This window comes from Pan paniscus, chromosome 6 (genome assembly GCF_029289425.2).
Source record: "Pan paniscus chromosome 6, NHGRI_mPanPan1-v2.0_pri, whole genome shotgun sequence".
NCBI classification, from domain to species: Eukaryota; Metazoa; Chordata; class Mammalia; order Primates; family Hominidae; genus Pan; species Pan paniscus.
In genome coordinates, this window is record NC_073255.2 from 85,743,536 (window position 1) to 85,763,171 (window position 19,636).

Consider the following 19,636-nt stretch of genomic DNA (forward strand, 5'->3'; position numbering starts at 1 on the left):
TGAAAAACAGTGGGAGGTAAATATCTGAGATGTTGCCGAGAAAGACTGCTATATCTGTGCAATTACCATTAACAGAGGACAGCAGTGGTTCAATGAAGTAATTCAATCTGGTGGCCTACATTTTATCAGAGAGCAATTTTGAGCTCTGACATAAAAGCCAGCCAAAAAAAGGATTGGGCTCTTTTGTATGCATTTTCTCTCCCGTAATTCTATAAAACAGGACATATTTGCCTTATAAAGCCCAATCATGAATTTTTGAACATTTAACAAAGGACCATGAGATATTTCTCTGATGAAAACATGCATTTTGACATTCTTCAGAGTAAGTTTTGTGTGTAGCTGTCTGAGCTAGAGAGGTATTAAAGTGCAGTAGGCTGGTGTGTTTAAAACACAGAAAGATAGGAAAAGAGGCAGACATCTCAGGGTGTTAAAAACAGCAGGGAAATAGTTTTTATAATCATTTTAAAACAGCTTTACTGAAGTATAAATGAAATATAATAAACTGCACATATTTAAAGGATAAAATTTGATAAATTTTGACCTATAAATATATCTGTGGAGCCATCCTGACAGTCATGATAATGAACATACCCAACACCTACAAAAGTTTACTCCTGCCCCTTGGTAATGCCTCCCTCCCAATTCTGTGCCTGCCTCTCCAAGCAACCACTGATCTACTTTATGTCACCATAGATTAAACAGCTTTTTCTAGCATTTTATATAAATTGGAACCATACAATATGTACCTTTTTTGTGTGGCTTCTTTTTTTACTCAGGATAATTATTTTGAGATGAATCCATGTTGTTGCATGTATCAATACGTTGTTCCTTTTTAATGCTAAGTAGTATTCTGTTGTATGAATATACTAAATTTTCATTCATTAAGTTGATAATGAACATATGGCCAATTTCCAATTTGGGGCTATTACAAATAAAGCTACTATGAACATTCATGTAAAATATTTGTATGGACATGTGCTTTCTTTTCTCTTGGGTAAAAACCCAGGATTGGAATGGCTAGAATATATTGTACATACATATATAACATTTTAATAAATTATCAAACTGTTCTCTCAATTGGTTGTATCTTTAAAAAGGGGAAAGATTTACATGATCTAAAGAGAAACTGGAGTTTATGGTTGTACATTTTATATTCCCACTAGTGTGTAAAAGAGTTGCGATTCCTCAATATCCTCACCAACACTTGCTGTAGTCAGTCATTTTCATTTTAGCCATTTTAATAGGTGTGTAATATTACTATATACCTATTATGGTTTTAATTTGCTTTTACGTAATAATTAAAGATGTAAAGCATCTTTTCATGTGCTTATTTGCCATTTGTATATTGCCTTTAGTGACACATCAGTTCAAATCTTTTGCTCGTTTTTCAATTAGGCTTTTTGATTTCTTAATGCTGAATATTAAGATCTCTTTATATATTGTGCATACAAGTCCTTTATCAGATACAAACTTTGCAAAACTGTTCTCCTAGCCTGTGGATTATCATCTCATTCTCTTATCCATGTCTTTTGAAAGATATATTCACTGGGTATACAATTCTAGGTTGGCAATTTTTTCTTCTAGTACTTTTAAGGATGTTGCTCCAGTGCATTTTTTTTTTCCAGAAAAAAAAAAATCTGCTGTCAGTCTTTGTTCCTCTGCATTTATGTCTTTTTACTATTTCCTGGCTATTTATAAGATTTTCCCTTTCTTATTGGTTTTGAGAAATCTGATTATAATATGTGTTGGTGTAATTTTCTTTATGTTTCTGATGTTCTGCACTATTTTCATCAAATTTGGAAATTACTTTTGTCCTCTCACCCTCCTCTCTCTGGAGACTCCAATTTACATGCATTAGACTGTATGAAGTTTTCACACAGCTCATGGATGCTCTGTTCAATCTGCAAATTCTCTAATCTTTTCATGTTTCATTTTGGCTAGTTTCTGTTGCTATGAATTCAAGTTAACTAATCTTTTCTCCTGCAATGTCTAATCTGCTGTTAATCCCATATATTTTTTATTTCATACCTTGTAGTATTTATATTAGAAGTTCAATTTTGCTCTTATACTACTTAACTGTCTGAACATACGGAATACCACTATAATTTTTAAAATATCATTCTCTGTTAATTCTAACATCTGATTCAGTTCTGATTGACTGATTTCCTCTTCATTATGGGTCTTATTCTCCTGGTTCCTTGAATGTCTGGTAATTCTTAATTGAATGCCATAAAATGGTTTTAGAATTCAGTTAAGTCACTTGAAATAGTTTGACCCTATCAGAACTCACATTTTAAACGTGCTGGGAGGGCAGGGTGTGGTGGCTCACACCTGTAATCCCAGCTCTTTGGGAAGCCAAGGTGGGTAGATCATCTGAGGTCAGGAGTTCAAGACCAGCCGGGCCAACATGGTGAAACCCCATCTCAACTAAAAAAATTACAAAAATTAGCTCTCAGCTACTCAGAAGGCTGAGGCAGGAGAATCGCTTGAACCCAGGAGGCAGAGGTTGCAGTGGGCCACAACAGTACCACTGCACTCCAGCTTGGGCAATAAGAATGAAACTGTCTCAAAAAGATAAAAAATAAAAAGTGTCACGGCAAACTGTAGCACTGCTCAGTCAATGACTGATTATTTCTCAATACTGAGACAAGACCCTACTATGTACTTGACTCTATGCCCCATGAGTCTAGTGGTTTTTCTAATCCTGCTGGTGAGAATCAGCACTGTTCCTGGCTATGCGTTAATGTAAGGCACTGTTGCCTCTAATCCTTTTGGATGGTTCTTTCCCAGGCATCAGGAAGTTTGTTGAAATGCATGAGCTAATTAACTCTCTAATGAATAACGGAAAGCAATCCTCTGAAGATCTCTGGGATCCTTTCTCTGTGCATCTCCCCTCCCCCCTAATACTCTGTCCTTTGAATTTTTGCTACCTTGTTCTTCCTGGACTCTCAGTATCTTCTCCTAATGCAGAAAGTCTACTGAGTTCCACTTGGTACTTCTGAATTCCCTCTGCCCTGCATGGAGGCCTGGAATTCTCTCAAGGCAGGAAGCTGGGACACTCAAAGAGATGACTACATTTGTTTACTTTCTTTCAGGGATCACTGTCCTTACTGCCTTATGTCCAGTGTCATGCAAACCATTGTGTCATGTATTTTATCTTTTGTTTTGGTTGTTTCTAATAGAACAATAAATTCAGTCCCTGTTATTCTTTACTGAAAGCCCAACTCTTTTCATGAATATTTTTCTTTAGATTCCTATTATCACCTGGCATATTAGGAATTAATTTGATTAACTATGAGTGTCATGAAAAGAGAAACTTTGTCTTATTTACTGGTGCTATATCCACAGAACCTAAAACAGGCTGACTGGCCTGCTGTCTGTTGAATTTATCAATGAGAATGAAAATGCTAACTACAAAATGTACAGTTTAACACAGAAAAGCTTCTTTAAGAAATGTGCCACACAGTAAGCTTAGATTTCTATCACTTAAAACACTTGAGAAAAAAAAAGTTCTATCTGTTAGTATTTTCTGATGGTCTATGTGTCTGTTTTGAGCTCAAATAATTAAGAACAGCATGTCTACTGGGAAGAGGAATAGCTCTTTGCAATTTGGACTAGTGAAACTTTTTGTGTTTCTGTATTTACTCTTGACCTATGGCTGAAATTCTAGAATTGGAACTGTATGCTTTCTACACATCTGAGGGTCTACAATTCAAAAGTACCTTTACCTTTCATTGTGTGCACAATATTTTCCTACCTCAGATGGTATTAATAATGAGATTATAAAGTCTCTAAGACTAAAGGAGTTTTGTTCTAATAGCCTTATTCAGTGTAAGTGCTTACATATACTAAATATTCCTAAAATTCACAGAAAAGAATTGAATCTCTAACCATTTAAATGTACTAAATTAAACAATAAATTCTTGCATACATTACCTCGGAAACATTTTATGATCTCAAGTTCACTTAATTTACGTATAACTTTGCCAAATAAGATTAGTTTAATAAATCTTGGCTTAATAAAAACAGTAAGTCTTCTTTATCAGTTTTAAGTACATGAGTAAACATTTTAACTCTACAGTAGATAATTTACCTAAAAATATACTGGTTTCCTGGCCAAATAAGCTAGCATTATTTCTATTTTATGTTTATGTTTGTCTTTATTTTTCTTTGACCAAATTGCATCAATATTCTCAAAAACTTTTCTTCAATAGTAATTATGCTTCTTACTATGTTGGCTTGAGCATAATTTCCAAGATTTTTAAGTAATTTGAAACCTCAGACTGATATTAAATTAATTAACAGATATTCATTGGATAGTTACACCATTTCTAATTAAGATAGAATACTAAAACACTGAGCACTAATCATAATTTAAAATTTCATCGTTTTGCTTTTTATTTTTATAATCTACAGAGAAGACTATCTTTGGGTCAAGTTAATGAATGTGTTCATTGTTGTCAATTTATGAAGGTGCATAAGAGATGTGTGTGGCTATAGAAAGTTGGTTATGTTTATTCATGATCTCCTCTAAAATGCTGATATGGAAAAGGAAGATCGTAACTATCCCCCAGTTTTTTTATGTGAAATAGAAGTTAGTTAATTTGGTTAAAAATTAAAACTAATGCAAGAAGTTGACATCATATCTAGAAGCAACAGTTTCTAAGAAATATAATTATGTGTATGCTGCCGTTTTTCAAGGAAAAGAACACCTGTGTCCTAATGCAATGTTTCTGAAGATTTTTGGTCTCCAAACAGCTTACAGTTATCTCCTAAAACTTATTGAGGACCTCAATGAGCTTATTTTGTTTCTATGAGAGTGTGTGTGGGTTATAACTATTGATATTTACAACATTAAAAATTGGAACTTAAAAAAATTTAAAATGCTGACTTGCTGATTCATTTCAAACTAGCAATAATGAGCATACTGCATGGTAATAACATCTTAGAAATACTATGGAAGTAGTTCTGACCTCATGGAACACCCTATGAATAGTCTTGAAGTAAAGTATTATTTTGTTCCAAAATATGAAAGAACATAATGAGAACAGAACATGGAAAGTGAATTTTATTTACCTTGCTTTGTAATACCTGAGTCTGAAAAGTAATGAAATATGTTAAAATCTTCATAGTTTCTATGAGCTCATTTGCTTATAGTTTTGTGTAAAACATTCTTTACTAGCTTTGTTTTACATGCCACAGAAATAATCAAATACATTACATTATTTTTGTTATAAATTCTCATCAGATTTTTCACTTTTAAAAGTTGTAAGTGAAAATTAACCACAGCCATTTAAAGTCTGTCACTTACACCGTTTTTTGTTTTACTTTTATGTTTCCTTGAAAGTTATGCATTCAGTAACACGGTAGAACAGAGTTCTGGTTTTCAAATAAGAAAGACAACCTCAGAGCACCCACAATAAAAAAAAAAAAACTGCACCAGGTACTTAAAATAATTACGACTTCAAAGAATAGACTCTTGGGTACAGGTTTCTGATGTCATTGCTTAAATAACTTTGACCAGACCAGTGGGTGAGTCAAGATTTCCAGAACTTCTTTCAGTCAAGAAATTCATGAGATGAGTTGATGAGATTAATAAGCCAAGATTCAGTACAGCAAGAATTAATTAAACAGGACTCAATGAAATGATGAAGGATGATTGTTTTGAGTATTGTTGGTCTTATGTCAGTGTTCTATTATCTGAGAATATAAGGAAGCTCTCTTTTTTCTTAAGCTATTTATAACTCATAACAATTCTGATTTTATAAACTGAAATGAAGTGTTTTAAAATGGAATCTTATTCTGACACCCCAGAATCCAAAAACTCTAAGTCTTCTTACTTTTCATAGCAACACAGTTATTTACATGGGTTCAGTAAAAATTGGCCTTCCTATTTACCAAGATGAGTATGAAAAATCTTGAAGATCTTGTCTGGAATGTCCTATTTGTGAATAATGCTCATTTAATCAGATATGATTAAACACTTACAGGGAATTAAAGGTGACTTTATCTCTATAAAGTACCAATCCTCCCAGAAAAACTAGCCTGGTAGCTGGTTTACAGAATCCAGCCACACAGATGGAAAGAGAGATCACTTCTTGATAGGGTACTTTGGGATATTTTGGGAACATCAAGAAGAAAGAAATTCACCCAAATTTACAGGTACTGCCGGTGACAGAAAGACCAGTGGGCTGAGTGAAGACTTCTAGAGTGCCATTCAGTGATCATGCTTGATCACTCCTTTCAGTGATCCTTTCCGTGATTCTTGGGTTTGGCTTTCCACCCTTAGGACAGCAAATAATACTTTTAAAAGTGCAATAGGAGATTTATTTTGTAAAAACATCGGAGAAAGCAAAGTTTAAAAGGCTTATATGCTCAATTAACATTCTTGGTACACCCGTGTAAATGATCAGGCCAAATTTAAATAAACAACCCTTCCTTTAAGACTATTTTTCATCAAATAGGAAAACATGTGCTTCAAGGAAACACTAGGCATCGTCTATAGCACACTCTCCAGCATAATTAATTTCTGATTCCATGGAAACTATTTTACAAGTCTGGAAGTTGTAGGTAAGTGATAACAATGCAAAAGAAATATTCTCTAACATCATGTAAACTCTGTCATGTGAGGTAGAGACTCAGCTGACTTCCTTGAAGCCAGTTCTGCCTCCATCTACACACTCATTTCAATATTCCTCATCTATAACTGTGGATTTTCTTTTGGTTTACCTTTGAAAAAGTTATAACATCTGCCTACTTCCGTCATTATTAAATAAAATGTTTAAACATGTAGATTGTATAATGTATGAGAGTCATGATTTTACTTTTTTTTTTTTTAAGAGATATTGCCTAGATGGGAGTACAGTGGCTGTTTACAGGCATGATTATAGCACACTCCAACACTGATCTCCTGGGCTCAAATGATCTTCCCAACTCAGCCTCCCAAGCAGCTGGGACTATAAGCATGCACCACTGTGCCTGGCCCAAATGATATTTAAATAACCACATTGTAACAACTTGGTAATGTGTACTGTATCCAAAAATGAGAATAAATAGATGGTTTTGACATCTTTTTTGATAGTCCCTACCTACATATATGTACACATGCATATTTTAAATTTTTTAATAAAATTGTGTCTCTGCTCCAAAATTGCACACTGGCTTTAACCAGGTTCTGAAATTACGAGTGATCTTTGTAACAGGCATAGCTTTCTTCCAAAATAATAAAATTGAGCTGTGTACATAGATAAGTATAGAGCATTCAGTTTTCATGATTTGAAACTAAGCCCTAGGAAAGTGGAAGGCTTTCTATGTGACAGCTTAAATGCTTGTAATCAAACTAATTGCCACCACGATGACCTGAAATGAGTTTTAAAGCACTATAATATATGTTTAGCAATCAGTGAAGCAATCCTTTATTATTCAGGCTCATGTTTGCACTTTTATCATGTTATAGGACCAAATGGAGGTAGAGGTTGGAAAACAGAAGATGAGAGAAAAGGAAAAATAAAAATATGTAAGTAATTCCATTGCTTCAAAACAGTAAATGAACCAAGAATAAGCATATTGCTGAAAGATGAAAAATAATAAAATTACTTAATTCAAGTATGTAGTGAAGAGTATGTCACAAACACAAACGTACAGGAGAGAAAACTGTTAATAAGATCCATGTTAATTAAAATAAGTAAAATTATGGTCAATGAAGCTGAAAAAGATAACAAAAATCACACCCAGTAGAAAATAACACAATGTACACATCACAGCAGGAAAAGAAGTAAAGCAGAATTTTTTTTCCGCACTAAAAGTACTAAAATAATAGATTCTGAACATTGAACGAGGGTCACAAAACTTCAGTATCAACCATTGAGGCTTAGCTTAGGCTGTAAGATGAGAGAATCAGGGAACCCAAACTCTAACCACTCCCCTGTCCAAGGAAGACTGAGATGCTGTTAGTCACAAAAATCTAAAGAAAATCAAACTTTTATAAGATTTACATAAATAGCTGGCTTTGCACTGATTTTATCCTTGTTTAATAACATTCTGAGATAAATAACAAGTGATTTTAGACTAAAGTGAGTTCACTAAAATAGTGCTTAGGCAGGAAATAATTGGCACCTTGACTTGAAAAAGCAGTCTCTAAACCATTCCTTAACTGGAGGTATGACAGTGTTAACAACATACCCATAGATGTGCTGAAACCAAAAGGCCTCTTCAAAGAGAAGCGTGGTACGACCCTTTGTTTGAAAATTAAAGAAAACAGAATGTAATGACACTCAATGCACAGAAGTAAATGTGACCCAAGCTTTACAAATTTGATGGCTCTACCAATTCAAAATTTGCAGTAATTTCTAAAATGAACTTATCCCTTCTGTATTCAAAATTTATATTTATGTCACAACTCAAGAATTTCTCAGGACACTACTGTGTATAACATAGACCTACTACAAATAATAGAAAGTTTTTTCATTTATCTATTTAAAGTACTCAAGCATATCTGTTAAAACATAAATACTGTATCAAACTGTATTTCTTTTATAGCATATCCTTTCCTCTATTTTTACATAATACTGCTTGTTCACATACATTAGAATAACTCAGAGAGGCTTACCATGAATGCATCCACATCACAACTAAGTCTATCACAGGTATATTTTAATGGTCAATTATTTTGCCATTGTGTAACAGAACAATGGTTTCCACACTTCTCCATGTCCAGCTAATTTTTTTAAAGCAGTTGTACAGGATAGCTACAAAGAAAAAAGGTACAGTATGTTAAGTATGCCCACAGGTTGTCTCAAAACTCTTTCCAGATGTATCTATAAATAACCAAAACAGAGGAACAATGTCTGATTTCTGTTAAAGCTCCAGATAAGAATCACCAATGGAAAGAAATACACAGGACTTGTAATACTCAGCCAGCGTATATCAAATCGTGGGGCATTACAAGAAGAGCAATGAGTAAAATCTAGTAGCACTGAAATTTAACTGCCACAAAGACAGTTGTAGCACTTGATGATCTTCACCAGTGTGGAACTAAAAGCAACAACAATATATGACATGACAGAATCTACATAAGTTAAAGTAATAAGCCAAGTATACTAAGTATACCATGACAAACTTCAACAGAGATTTTTCAATAAAGGCTCCTTCTTAAGACAGAATCCATTAGACTTTTTGATAAAAAAGATGTAACAGTATCACATATGAAAACAGTCACCGACATCAAGAAAACACTGTGGCATGGCAGAAAAATTAATGTGACTTTCAACTATAACAACTGAAGGACAGGATCCAGGATGAGCAAGGTCACAGTCCAAATTGTCAGCCTACTCTAATAATACATAACTTTTTGAGTTATGTCTCAGATTGGTGATTGGGTAAGGTGATTTCTGAAGTCCCTTCTGACCTAGAGGTTCTGTAACTCCGGACCTATGTAAAACCAAAATAATAGGTCTACTGTAATTACCAAATTAGTAAAGTGGGCAATTTAGAAACAATTAGGCGAAAACAACTTGTGACTCTATTATGCCTCTGTACAAATGCAGTTTAAGGCTTCCATTTGGTCATGATGCTTAGCTGTTTAATATCTGATTAAAAGAACATTTTGGGTTCACTAGCTTCCTTTGCTTCCCAGAATGTCCTAGTACTAATGTTCCTCCCAGAAAAACCAGGTTTTCATATCACAGAGCTAGTTCTATTGCAAAGTTATTTTAAAAATTAATTTTAAAAAATTCTAAGAGAACTAAATTTGTTGTCTCTTTTTGATTTTGGGTTGAGATATTAACTTCGCCTGAATTTCTCTGCCCCAGAACCCTAAGTTCTCTTGGCAAAGTTGAGTCTATTTTCCACAAAGGTAGGAAAAAGTAAGTTATTGATAAGATCTGCTCACAACGGTAAGAGGCAAATGTTCTCTTTAGGGACTAAAAATGGAAAGGGAGAACTCTGAGGAGCAGTAAGAGAAATATGGCACAGCACGGGCTTGGGTGAGCTCTTGGTGGGTCTCTGTAATGCTAACCTACATGATTCACACTTTCTCTAATTTCCTTCTAAGACAGTCCAGCTGTACAGATAAGTAGTCATTTGTTGGTCTGGGCAAGATTTTATGAGATGTGATGAACATATGAAATATTAGGAGTATTCTAGGAACCACAGCTGTTATGCCTTGCTGCATTTTTAACAGCTCCTTAAAATCACAGGCCACTACGCACAGCAGCACATTTAGACAGGAAACACTGCAATTATCTGGCTTCACCACTCCATTCCAAATCTGTGATTATATTACAGTTTATAAGCCCTAATAGACAGTCATCACCTTTGGCAATGTTTCTACTTGAAAACAGCCACAATCCCTACATCTGGATTTATTACCAGGGAGTCGCCAATGGAGACCGAAATGTTTTTTGTTTGTTTTTATTCATCCTGCAAACTAGACACCAAAGATTTCAGAGCAGAGATTAAATACAGTATAAGGAAGGTCCCTTTGACATGGCTGTTAGCGAAGCTAATTACTGAAGAAAAATTGGAGATCATTCATTAGCCTACTAAGCAAATTAAGGTTTGTTAACAGTGATTTATAATGCCAATCCTTGTGTTACTGCGCTGGTCCTTTCAAGTGTATGTGTACAGGATCTGACAGTTTATCAACTGTGCTATATCTAAACAGCTTGTCACCTGGGTGCTTTTGTTAAAATGACATTGTATTTTAAATGGATAAACATTTTTACCTGAGCAAAACACATTTGAAATGTTTGGCTTCTGAAGTCAAGTACTGGGAGATAAGTGAAGTGTCTCAAACTATCTAAGCCTCCAATAACTCTTGTTTACTGCTAGAGCTGACTATAGGAAAATGTGACACTTGGAGTTAAAATACCACTTTTCCTCTTTAACAAGCCCCAGTTGTGTTTTTTAACCTCTTTTTTCAAATGATACTCTTGGTGTTTCACCAAGCTCTAAGTTTCTTATGCAATGGATTGTGAGGCATCTAATTTACAATTTCAGCAAAAATATTTTTTAAGTAGTTAAGCAAAGGAGTGAGTTCTCTGATCTGAAAGATTCTGAGTGATAGTCAATAAAACTCCAGGCTAGTTAAATCTATCAAAATAAGGGTTGTGTGGGTAATCAGAGTAAACCTCCGGAATTGACATTGCCTGTGGGTCATTTTACATAGCTTGTATCAACAAATGCAACAAATTTCTGTAATGTGGAAATCTCCAACAAGGATAAGACAACCTTCCTTAAAGCCAATATCAGAAAAAAAGATGAAAATGAAGATAAAATTATTTTCAGAATTCCATGGCAATGACCTGTCCATTCCCTCTGGGACTGTCAATGCACTGTGCTAAAGCCTTTACCGCTTCATCTCTATGATCAATCTACTAGCTATGGAACAGGCTAAGCCAACAGCTTCAGTATCTCTATGTACTAGCCCTAAATGAATGATGCAAATATAAAACATTATTCATTATGAATAATTGCATTATTGTTCATAATGAATTTTAAAATACATTACTTTCAAACAAAAGCAGACTCGGCCACTCCATTGAAATCAGGACTCCTTTCAATGTTGACAGTGAAGAACAGTGTTCACTAAGCAGCACTATGGCCTTGCATTCCTGTGGCTCAAAGGACAGCAAAGAAAGGCAGTGAGGCCAGCAACAAGCAATGGTTGCACATGGCAGACATCTAGTTGTAAGGCAGCTGGAATCATAAATTTTGAAATATTAGAAATTAAGGTCCTTTAGCCACTCTCTTGCCTAGTGGCTCATTAAATCTTTGTTCTCCAAAATCATTTTTTCCCTCTAAATCTGAGGGGCCAGAGATGGGGGTTAGGAGGACAGAGAGATAATGGCTGAGGGCTATTTCCCCACATCCATCAGTAGCACCTAAGTTTTCCGCTTATCTCCTTAAAGAGTTTGCAACAGCAATGTTAAAGATTCCTGTAGACAGCAAATGTTTAAAAATACCCAGCCTATTCCCTCATTTAAATGTTGAGAAAATGAAAGGGTTAAAATTATCGGTTGCAACTGGAAACACCAATTGATCTTTTCTCACCTGATTATTTTTTGTCAAATTTCTCAGTTCCCTTGTACTGAATGAGGAAGCCGAAGTTAAACATAGTGTGTAGGCAGAAGATAATTTCTACAGAGTGTGCTGGAAAAGTCATCCTGTTGTAGAGATTCTACAAATGTTTAAATGTCTCTCACCACAGTTTAACTTGTACTGTTCATTTAGTCAAGGTGTGTCTGCTCCTGGCTCACTGATCCTATTCCCTCAATTAAAATGTTAACAGATCAAAAACATGACCAAAAAAGGGTAAGAATTAGACATGGGAAATACAATTATATTTTCTGTCTAAGGCCCTTGAAATTAAAGAGTTTATCTGTGCCACATGGAGGAGTCTGTCAGAATGCACCTTAGATTCTGGTTTTGTTACTAGGAGGAAAAAACACAGTTAAGGGTAGTATTTTGAAGGTTACATTTTTAAAATGTGACAATGTTTCACCATAAGGGAGAGCAACAACTTTCGTTTGCCCAAATGTTTCTGCACAGTACACAGGTAGCTTCAAAGGCATTGGTAATGTCCTAGATTTTAAGTTACACTTAAATACACACTTAAATTTCTAACTACGTATTCTAACTTCCAAACTCACCATTTTCCTACATTCAAATCTCCTCTTCTGGGGACTAACTCCAAGTAAGAGTATTGTAGCCATTGATCCTTTACTTGACGTCCTTCTCTACAAACCATCTCTTCCCCACTCACCCGACTACCTCCCTGGCTTTATCCCACATTCCCTGTAATCAACCAACATTCCCTGACAATCTAAGTCCCGTCTTTTCCCAGAGACATCATACAGTCAATTCAATCCACACTATTATGCAATTTCTCTGTGTTCTTGTCTTTGTTGCTCCCCCTGCCTCAAACTTGTTCCACCCTTTCTTTCCTGTTGACTATCTAAACATCCATCAAGCTCTGCACAATTTAAGCCTGCTACATTTAACTGACCCTCCTTTATACTTCCAAGTGCTCTACTTACACTTCTCATAGACCAATCAGTTTGCTTTGCTTCAAATTCAGCTACATATCTTTGACTTGAGAGCCATGCTTACACGTTATGCAACTTAAGAACTAAGAGTAGATATTTAAGTCATACTTGTGAGTTAAAATGAATTGAAATCTCCATCTGGAGAGTAGTTTTCCAACTCAACTCCTTATCAATTAGTCCAAATGCCCTAATAATAACTGGATATCCTTCATGGATTTCTAGATAAAATTTAGATTTTCAAAAATATTTCCATTATAATAGATTTTTGTCAATATATAAATAATGGCCAAAAATTAATTTACCTAGTGTTAATTACTAATAAATACAAAGATTAGGGTCTTTATTTGGGGGGAAGTGTTAAAATACTTAATGTTATTTATCTTAAATATAAGTACTTAACAGGTGATGAATGAACACTTGAATTACAAAATCCTTTCCTAGCATCACAGCAAGTACTGGCAAGTGGGGAAGAAGACAGTTTCTTCTGCTTTGGATGGAGCTGCCGTCAGCACCAAGTTGATGTATCTGTACTTCTGAAACTAAAACCCCTAAGAAATCTTATAAATAGTGATAGGTTCTCTGGAGAGCTCAAACCCTCTTATTTAAATACAGTGTGTTAACTGTACCTCAGGATAACCAAATACCTGTAGTTAAGGTAGATGTTTCTCTTTACAGAATGATGGAACTGCAACATCACCATTTTGCAGCTCCTAACGAACACTGGGTCTAATCAATGGCTGTTAACATTAATAAAAATAAAGAACTAAATATGTGGCTCCTAATTGAAGCACACAACATGATCTATGAGGCATCCTTGCCAAAATCCAAACCTGAATCTGATCCTATCTAGCCACTGCTAGATCAGCTTATACAAGGTATTATATATAAGACAACCAGAAAATTTTGAAAGAGAAATATTATAGAGATATGCAAATTCAAAGAATGAAAGGGCATCTGAGACTGGGATTATTAAATTAAAAAATGAATTTTCAACCTCATTTATAAATTTTTTTTTTTTTTGAGCTCTCGCTCTTGTCACCCAGGCTGGAGTGCAATGGCGCCATCCTGTCTCACTGCAACCTCTGCCTCCCAGGTTCAAGTGATTCTCCTGCCTCAGCCTCCCGAGCAGCTGGGATTACAGGTGCATGCCACCACGCCCAGTTAATTTTGGCATTTTTGGTAGAGAGATGGGGTTTCACCATGTTGGCCAGGCTGGTCTCGAACTCCTGACCTCAAGTGATCCACCCACCTCAGTCTCCCAAAATGCTGGATTATAGGCATGAGCCACCGTGCCCAGCCCTCATTTATAAATTATAGAAATCTTTGTTGAAATTTGTGTAGTAACTTTTCATCTTCCTTGATGGCATCAGTTTTCTTGCAAACCAAACAAAATTATTAATTTGAATGTTCTAATAAAAGAATTCACCCCCAGAAAATAAATGAATACTATGTGTCAGAAATATTTAAAAGTGGCTGGGCATGGTGGCATTTATAAAAATTACTATATTTTATAAATGGAAATACCACTACTGAAAATAGAATGCTATGAGTAGAATGACGTCTTTTGTTTCCAAAGTCAATATACTAGAGCAATGGGAAAATAATAAAAGCAAGATATTTTCTGGCAGTTATATCAAGATAAATGTTGCAGCCGCAAGCACCACTGGTGAGTATTATCTGGGGAAATGGGAAAATGGTTAAAAAGCAACTATGGTTAAACAAAATACCAAATCAGTTTTAGAAGTTACACAGCCAGGCATGGTGGCTCACGCCTGTAATCTTAGCACTTTGGGAGGCCAAGGTGGGTAGATAGCTTGAGCCCAGGAGTTCAAGACCAGCCTTGGCAACACGGTAGAGCCCCATCTCTACAAAAAATACAAAAATTAGGCAGGTGTGGTGGCATGCACATTTACTCCCAGATACTGGGGAGGCTGAGGTGGGAGGATCACCCGAGCCCAGAAAGGCTGAGGCTGCAGTGAGCTGTGACTACACCACTGCACTATGGCCTGGGTGACACAGTGAGACCCTGTCAAAAAGAAAAAAGAAGAAGTTATACAAAATTATAGCAAAGGAAAACAGGAGATATTTCAAGGGTTTATAGTCAAAAACTTAGAAAGGGGCAAAGAATATTCCCACTATGACCTTTATAACCCTGGATGGAAAGCTACAGGTCAATATTTTGCACCTACTGCCTGTTACCAGCACTACCTACACAACTTAAGTAATTCAACTGCACAGGAAAACAATAATTATACAAATCCCGTTTGAAGATGTATACCACTACACAATTCCCCTTTACTACATAATGCGGCAGTTTTAATCACTGAGTAGAAGTGAGTTGTTTTCCCTGATAACTTTAAAGTATGTCAATTACTAGATGTGACCCAATTGAGGAAGATGAAAATTATTAGTTGAGAATCCTTAAGAGAAATTACTGGAGTTTACAAAAGCAGCATACAAGCTATTTGAGGCTGTGGTTCTAACACAGTTAGATTCAAACTTGGAAGAGGGCTGAAAATTATCCAGAGAAGGCAGAACATGTCACTTGGAAAAAAAGTAAGGCTGTACTTCCCTTACAGCAGGAATCAAGTTCTGCCTGGCTGGTTAGTTGCCCCAAAAGTAGCTCCCAACTCCACATGGAGTCAAGTGCTATAAAGAATGAGTCCAGATCTTTCCTGTGATGACATACCAGACCACTGGCCAACACGAAATGTTCTCACTGGTCTTTTCATTCTACTGATTTCAGTTACTGTGTTCATATATGCTAGGGCATCAATTTTTCTTTTTCTTGTCAGAAAGGAGCAAATGTGATACAAGTTCATAAAAGTGGAATATATTGAACAGGTGTTCCTTCCCTCTCAGCCCAATCCTAAAAGCTGCTAAGCAGTCTTTAAAAGCTCCAAGTGCTTCAAATGCTTCTGAGGAAGAAAATACACAAGTAACTTTAACTGACAAATTACAGAGAACAACCACAATATGTGGACAGCTAATAGAACAGTTCATTCCAACATCGTCATGTTCATATAGAATCACAGAGGATGAATACCCTGTTTTATGTTCACATACAGAAAAAATGTAAATAACTGATCAAATACAAAATCTGTGCTCCTGAGAAAGCTACAAGAAGAATATAATAAGAATAAAATACTCCTATCCTACAGGTACAAATTATAAAACCTACTTTGCACAACATTGCACAGCCACCTGATGAGACCAACTTTGCTCCATCACACACGATTGTGTGAATAACAGAAGGCAGTACTTATTATTTGGTAGTATAGAGTGATATTCTGTGTTCATTAAAATATCTTATCTCATTTAATATTTGCAACACTAATAGGTAGGTATTGATAAGGAAATAGACTCAGAGACATAAAATAACCGGACCAAGGTCATACAAGTAGTCTTAAAAGATCATTCTGCCTCTAAGTTCTTAATTATACACTATGCAAATTGAAACCTCAAATACATGTTTAAGGAGAAAATACAGCCTAAAACATTTAAATTGAAAAGAAAATGTGTTCATTGCATTGACGTTCAAAAAAAAAAAAGAAAATCCTACACACACTCTAACAAGTTTTAGTACTCTTGCCAAAAAAGAAAAAAAAAAAGCAAATCGATTCCAACTAGTCTATACTTTCATTTATATTTAGAATATGAGCTGGGCATGAGTATGTAATGAATATATATGTGTGTCTCTCTGTGTGTATAACACCCACATTATTCAAAAGCTCCCAAAAATGTAGAAAGTTTGTTCCAATCCTTCTCTATTTTGTCTACTTTAAGAATTCTTTGCAATATGCTTATGTAAATACTGATTTTAGCTGCTGTTCTCATTTCTCAAATCTTCTGCTTCTAAACGGATTGGAAAAGTGACAGACCTAAGCAGACATCTTTGGAACACAAAACCAAGGAGATATAAACAAATACAACCAGATCAAAAACAAAGGCTTCTCCTTTAAACCCTTGAATGTATCACTACAGATAAAAGAACTGAAAGTAAAATATACTGGTTTTGGCTAAGGGTGTGTGTGCGTGTGTGTGCATGCACACACACCTGCACATGTATATACTCAGGTGTCTATTTTATTAACAAACACAATGAACAGCATCTTACCTCTGTTGACAAAAGCTCTAAATAGAAACAAAGGAAGTCTGTGAAGTTGGGGCTTGGGAAAGTGTTCAAGAAAACGGTTCTTGATTGTTAAAAGTGCCTTCAGCTTTCTTACACCAGAATTCATGTTATGGTTCAATTGCGCTAATAGCTCATGGACTCTGCAGGTGATTTCCCTCCATCCACATTTCAAAGACATGCTGAAGAGGAGTAAGGATAGACTTGAAAAATTACCATTTCACTTACCTGAAACTGAGCCTTCTTTACAGGCTTAAGTAAAAAGCTATTATGACAGCACAAATCACAAAGCACAGTGTAAATAATATGTTGGCAAAGAACTAATGTAAGTTGTGCCCATATCATTTCCACTTAGAAGTATGAAACTCACCAGTGTGGAAGTTAGTATCTGAAATTATTACATGTGATACTATTGGAAAGAAAGTTGAAATAGAAGATACTTTTCATGAGGACTTGGCAACAATATCAATGGATTTTGCACTCTGATAACATAACAATCACATTATTGGAAACACATCCTAGCAGGGCATTTTTGTCATAGTTGAAAGCTGAATATACATCTGGTATGTATCTTCTCCATGTAAGCTAATAATACGACAGACTTTTATGTAAGCAAAGTAAGTCTACCAGCAATTTTACCAAAATAAGAGAAAACTTTTATACTCATCCAATGTTCTGTAAAAGCCATTTTATTAATAGACATGTAATTAAAGACTCTTTAAATCATAAGAATATATTATTAGAGAATAAAAATAACCATTCTTGGAACTAGAGAGAAAAATAACTGCAAAAAGCATAATGAAAATCTCAATGTTTCTAGAAATGACTTTCTTCTTTCAGGGTGATCCTACTGACAATAAAAAAAAATATACTAGAATGTTCAGTACAGAAGTGATCAAGGACTAAGGTAGTGGCTTCGGCCTTCTTTCTGCTGAAGAAAGCAAAGGGGGAGGCTTTAGCTTTTGGATAGAGAATAGATATCGCAGTCTCCAGATTTTACTTCCAGCATCTCAACCTACATCCAGCCTGGTGTGAAGAGATGCCAGATGGGGCTACGTCTGTTATTTCGACTGCTGAAGCAGGATACTGAATGTATCCTGCTTGTTTCTGTTAGCATGAATATTCAGCCACAATAAGTAGGAGCAAGGGTAAGTGTGCTAACTGTATTAAGCAGGTCCAAATCATCCTTATACTTTTTCTCCTATTACAGATTAAGACCAAAAAAAAGTCAACATCTAGAAAATGCCACTTTTGCTAAGCTTGGAAAATACTCATTTATTAATGAAATGATGCTGGTTTCCATAAATTTAATGTAAATGTATTGAGAGAAATACGTGGGCAGAAGAAAACCAGAGTAATTAGCATTGGAGAGAAAAGTTAAAAGCAACTAAAGTGAATTAGTAATTATTTTCCACTTTATTTGATTTTCATGATTTCACTATTTTCTCAGAAAATACTGAGGCATGACTGTATCAGTGTTCATCACTCAGAACACCAATCAGGTTCCTTTAAGCATCACAACAGACTTTTACATTGACATGTTATCCTATTGTACAAATAATGCTTATTTGTCACTCTTTTTCATTTGTATCTTGAAAAGGGTCACTAAATCCAGAAAGGAGAATTTCACTATAAATAAATATAATGAAGTGACAACTGCTGTTTGAGAATGAATTTTATATTCATGATCATCACAATATTGTGATAATCCCTGAAGGGTCACCCCACTGCCATCTTTCCCAAAGGACAGAGAATAAGGTTCAGAAATAAACTTTGCATTTTAGCAAAAATAAGTATATTAATTATTGCTGAAAGAAAAACCTAAAGGCAAACTACCCAGACTGTGAGGGAAAACATTCATTAAAAAATACCATCTCCATTCCCCGTCCTCCCCACCAAAAAAGGCAACTCATTGTATATGAAGAGATGTTATTCAAGAAATCAGTTATCTCAATGCATAATCTGAATTCCATCCCCCAAATGACACTTCTTACTAAAAAAGTAACTGTGGAGAAATGGTGGCATGAGCTGATCAGGGTTCCCTGTATCTCCTTACATGGCCAGGTAAGGAGCTTAATGTCCTGGGCGTTAGGAACCAGGTATATACCTCGGACTTACTTAAGATCCCTAGGGCCCAGCAGGCTATGTCTTCTAAAAATAAAACAATTCCTAATAAAGAATGGAAATCAGTCTGCTCTTTAGGACTGAGAGAGAAATTCTCAGATTTTTTTTCATATCCCAATGAGCATTCATTATAGAAGGAAATCAATGCCAATGCAAGGCACATATGTGGAAGTTGAGATAGACTTACGAAGTAGCCTGTTCCCAAGCTGGAAGGAGCTGAACTCTGCAATAAAGCATAAAGACAAAAGTGGAAAATCAGCAATGGTTTTTAACACGTTCCAATCCACACAGCTCATTACCAGCCCTTTGCAGGCTTTTCATCACCACATCACAT

The 19,636-nt window shown here is 35.4% G+C and overlaps 1 protein-coding gene across 13 annotated transcripts in view; it reads right to left on the minus strand.

Moving 5' to 3' along the window:
* Window positions 1-19,636, minus strand: part of AUTS2 (activator of transcription and developmental regulator AUTS2) — a 1,193,236-nt gene that overhangs the window by 633,494 nt on the left and 540,106 nt on the right. For all 13 annotated transcript variants that reach the window (XM_055114461.2, XM_063606264.1, XM_034964274.3 and 10 more), the window contains exon 4: window positions 19,490-19,525. In XM_055114461.2, coding sequence (XP_054970436.1) covers window positions 19,490-19,525 — 36 coding nt within the window. The remainder of the gene's footprint in view (window positions 1-19,489; window positions 19,526-19,636) is intronic.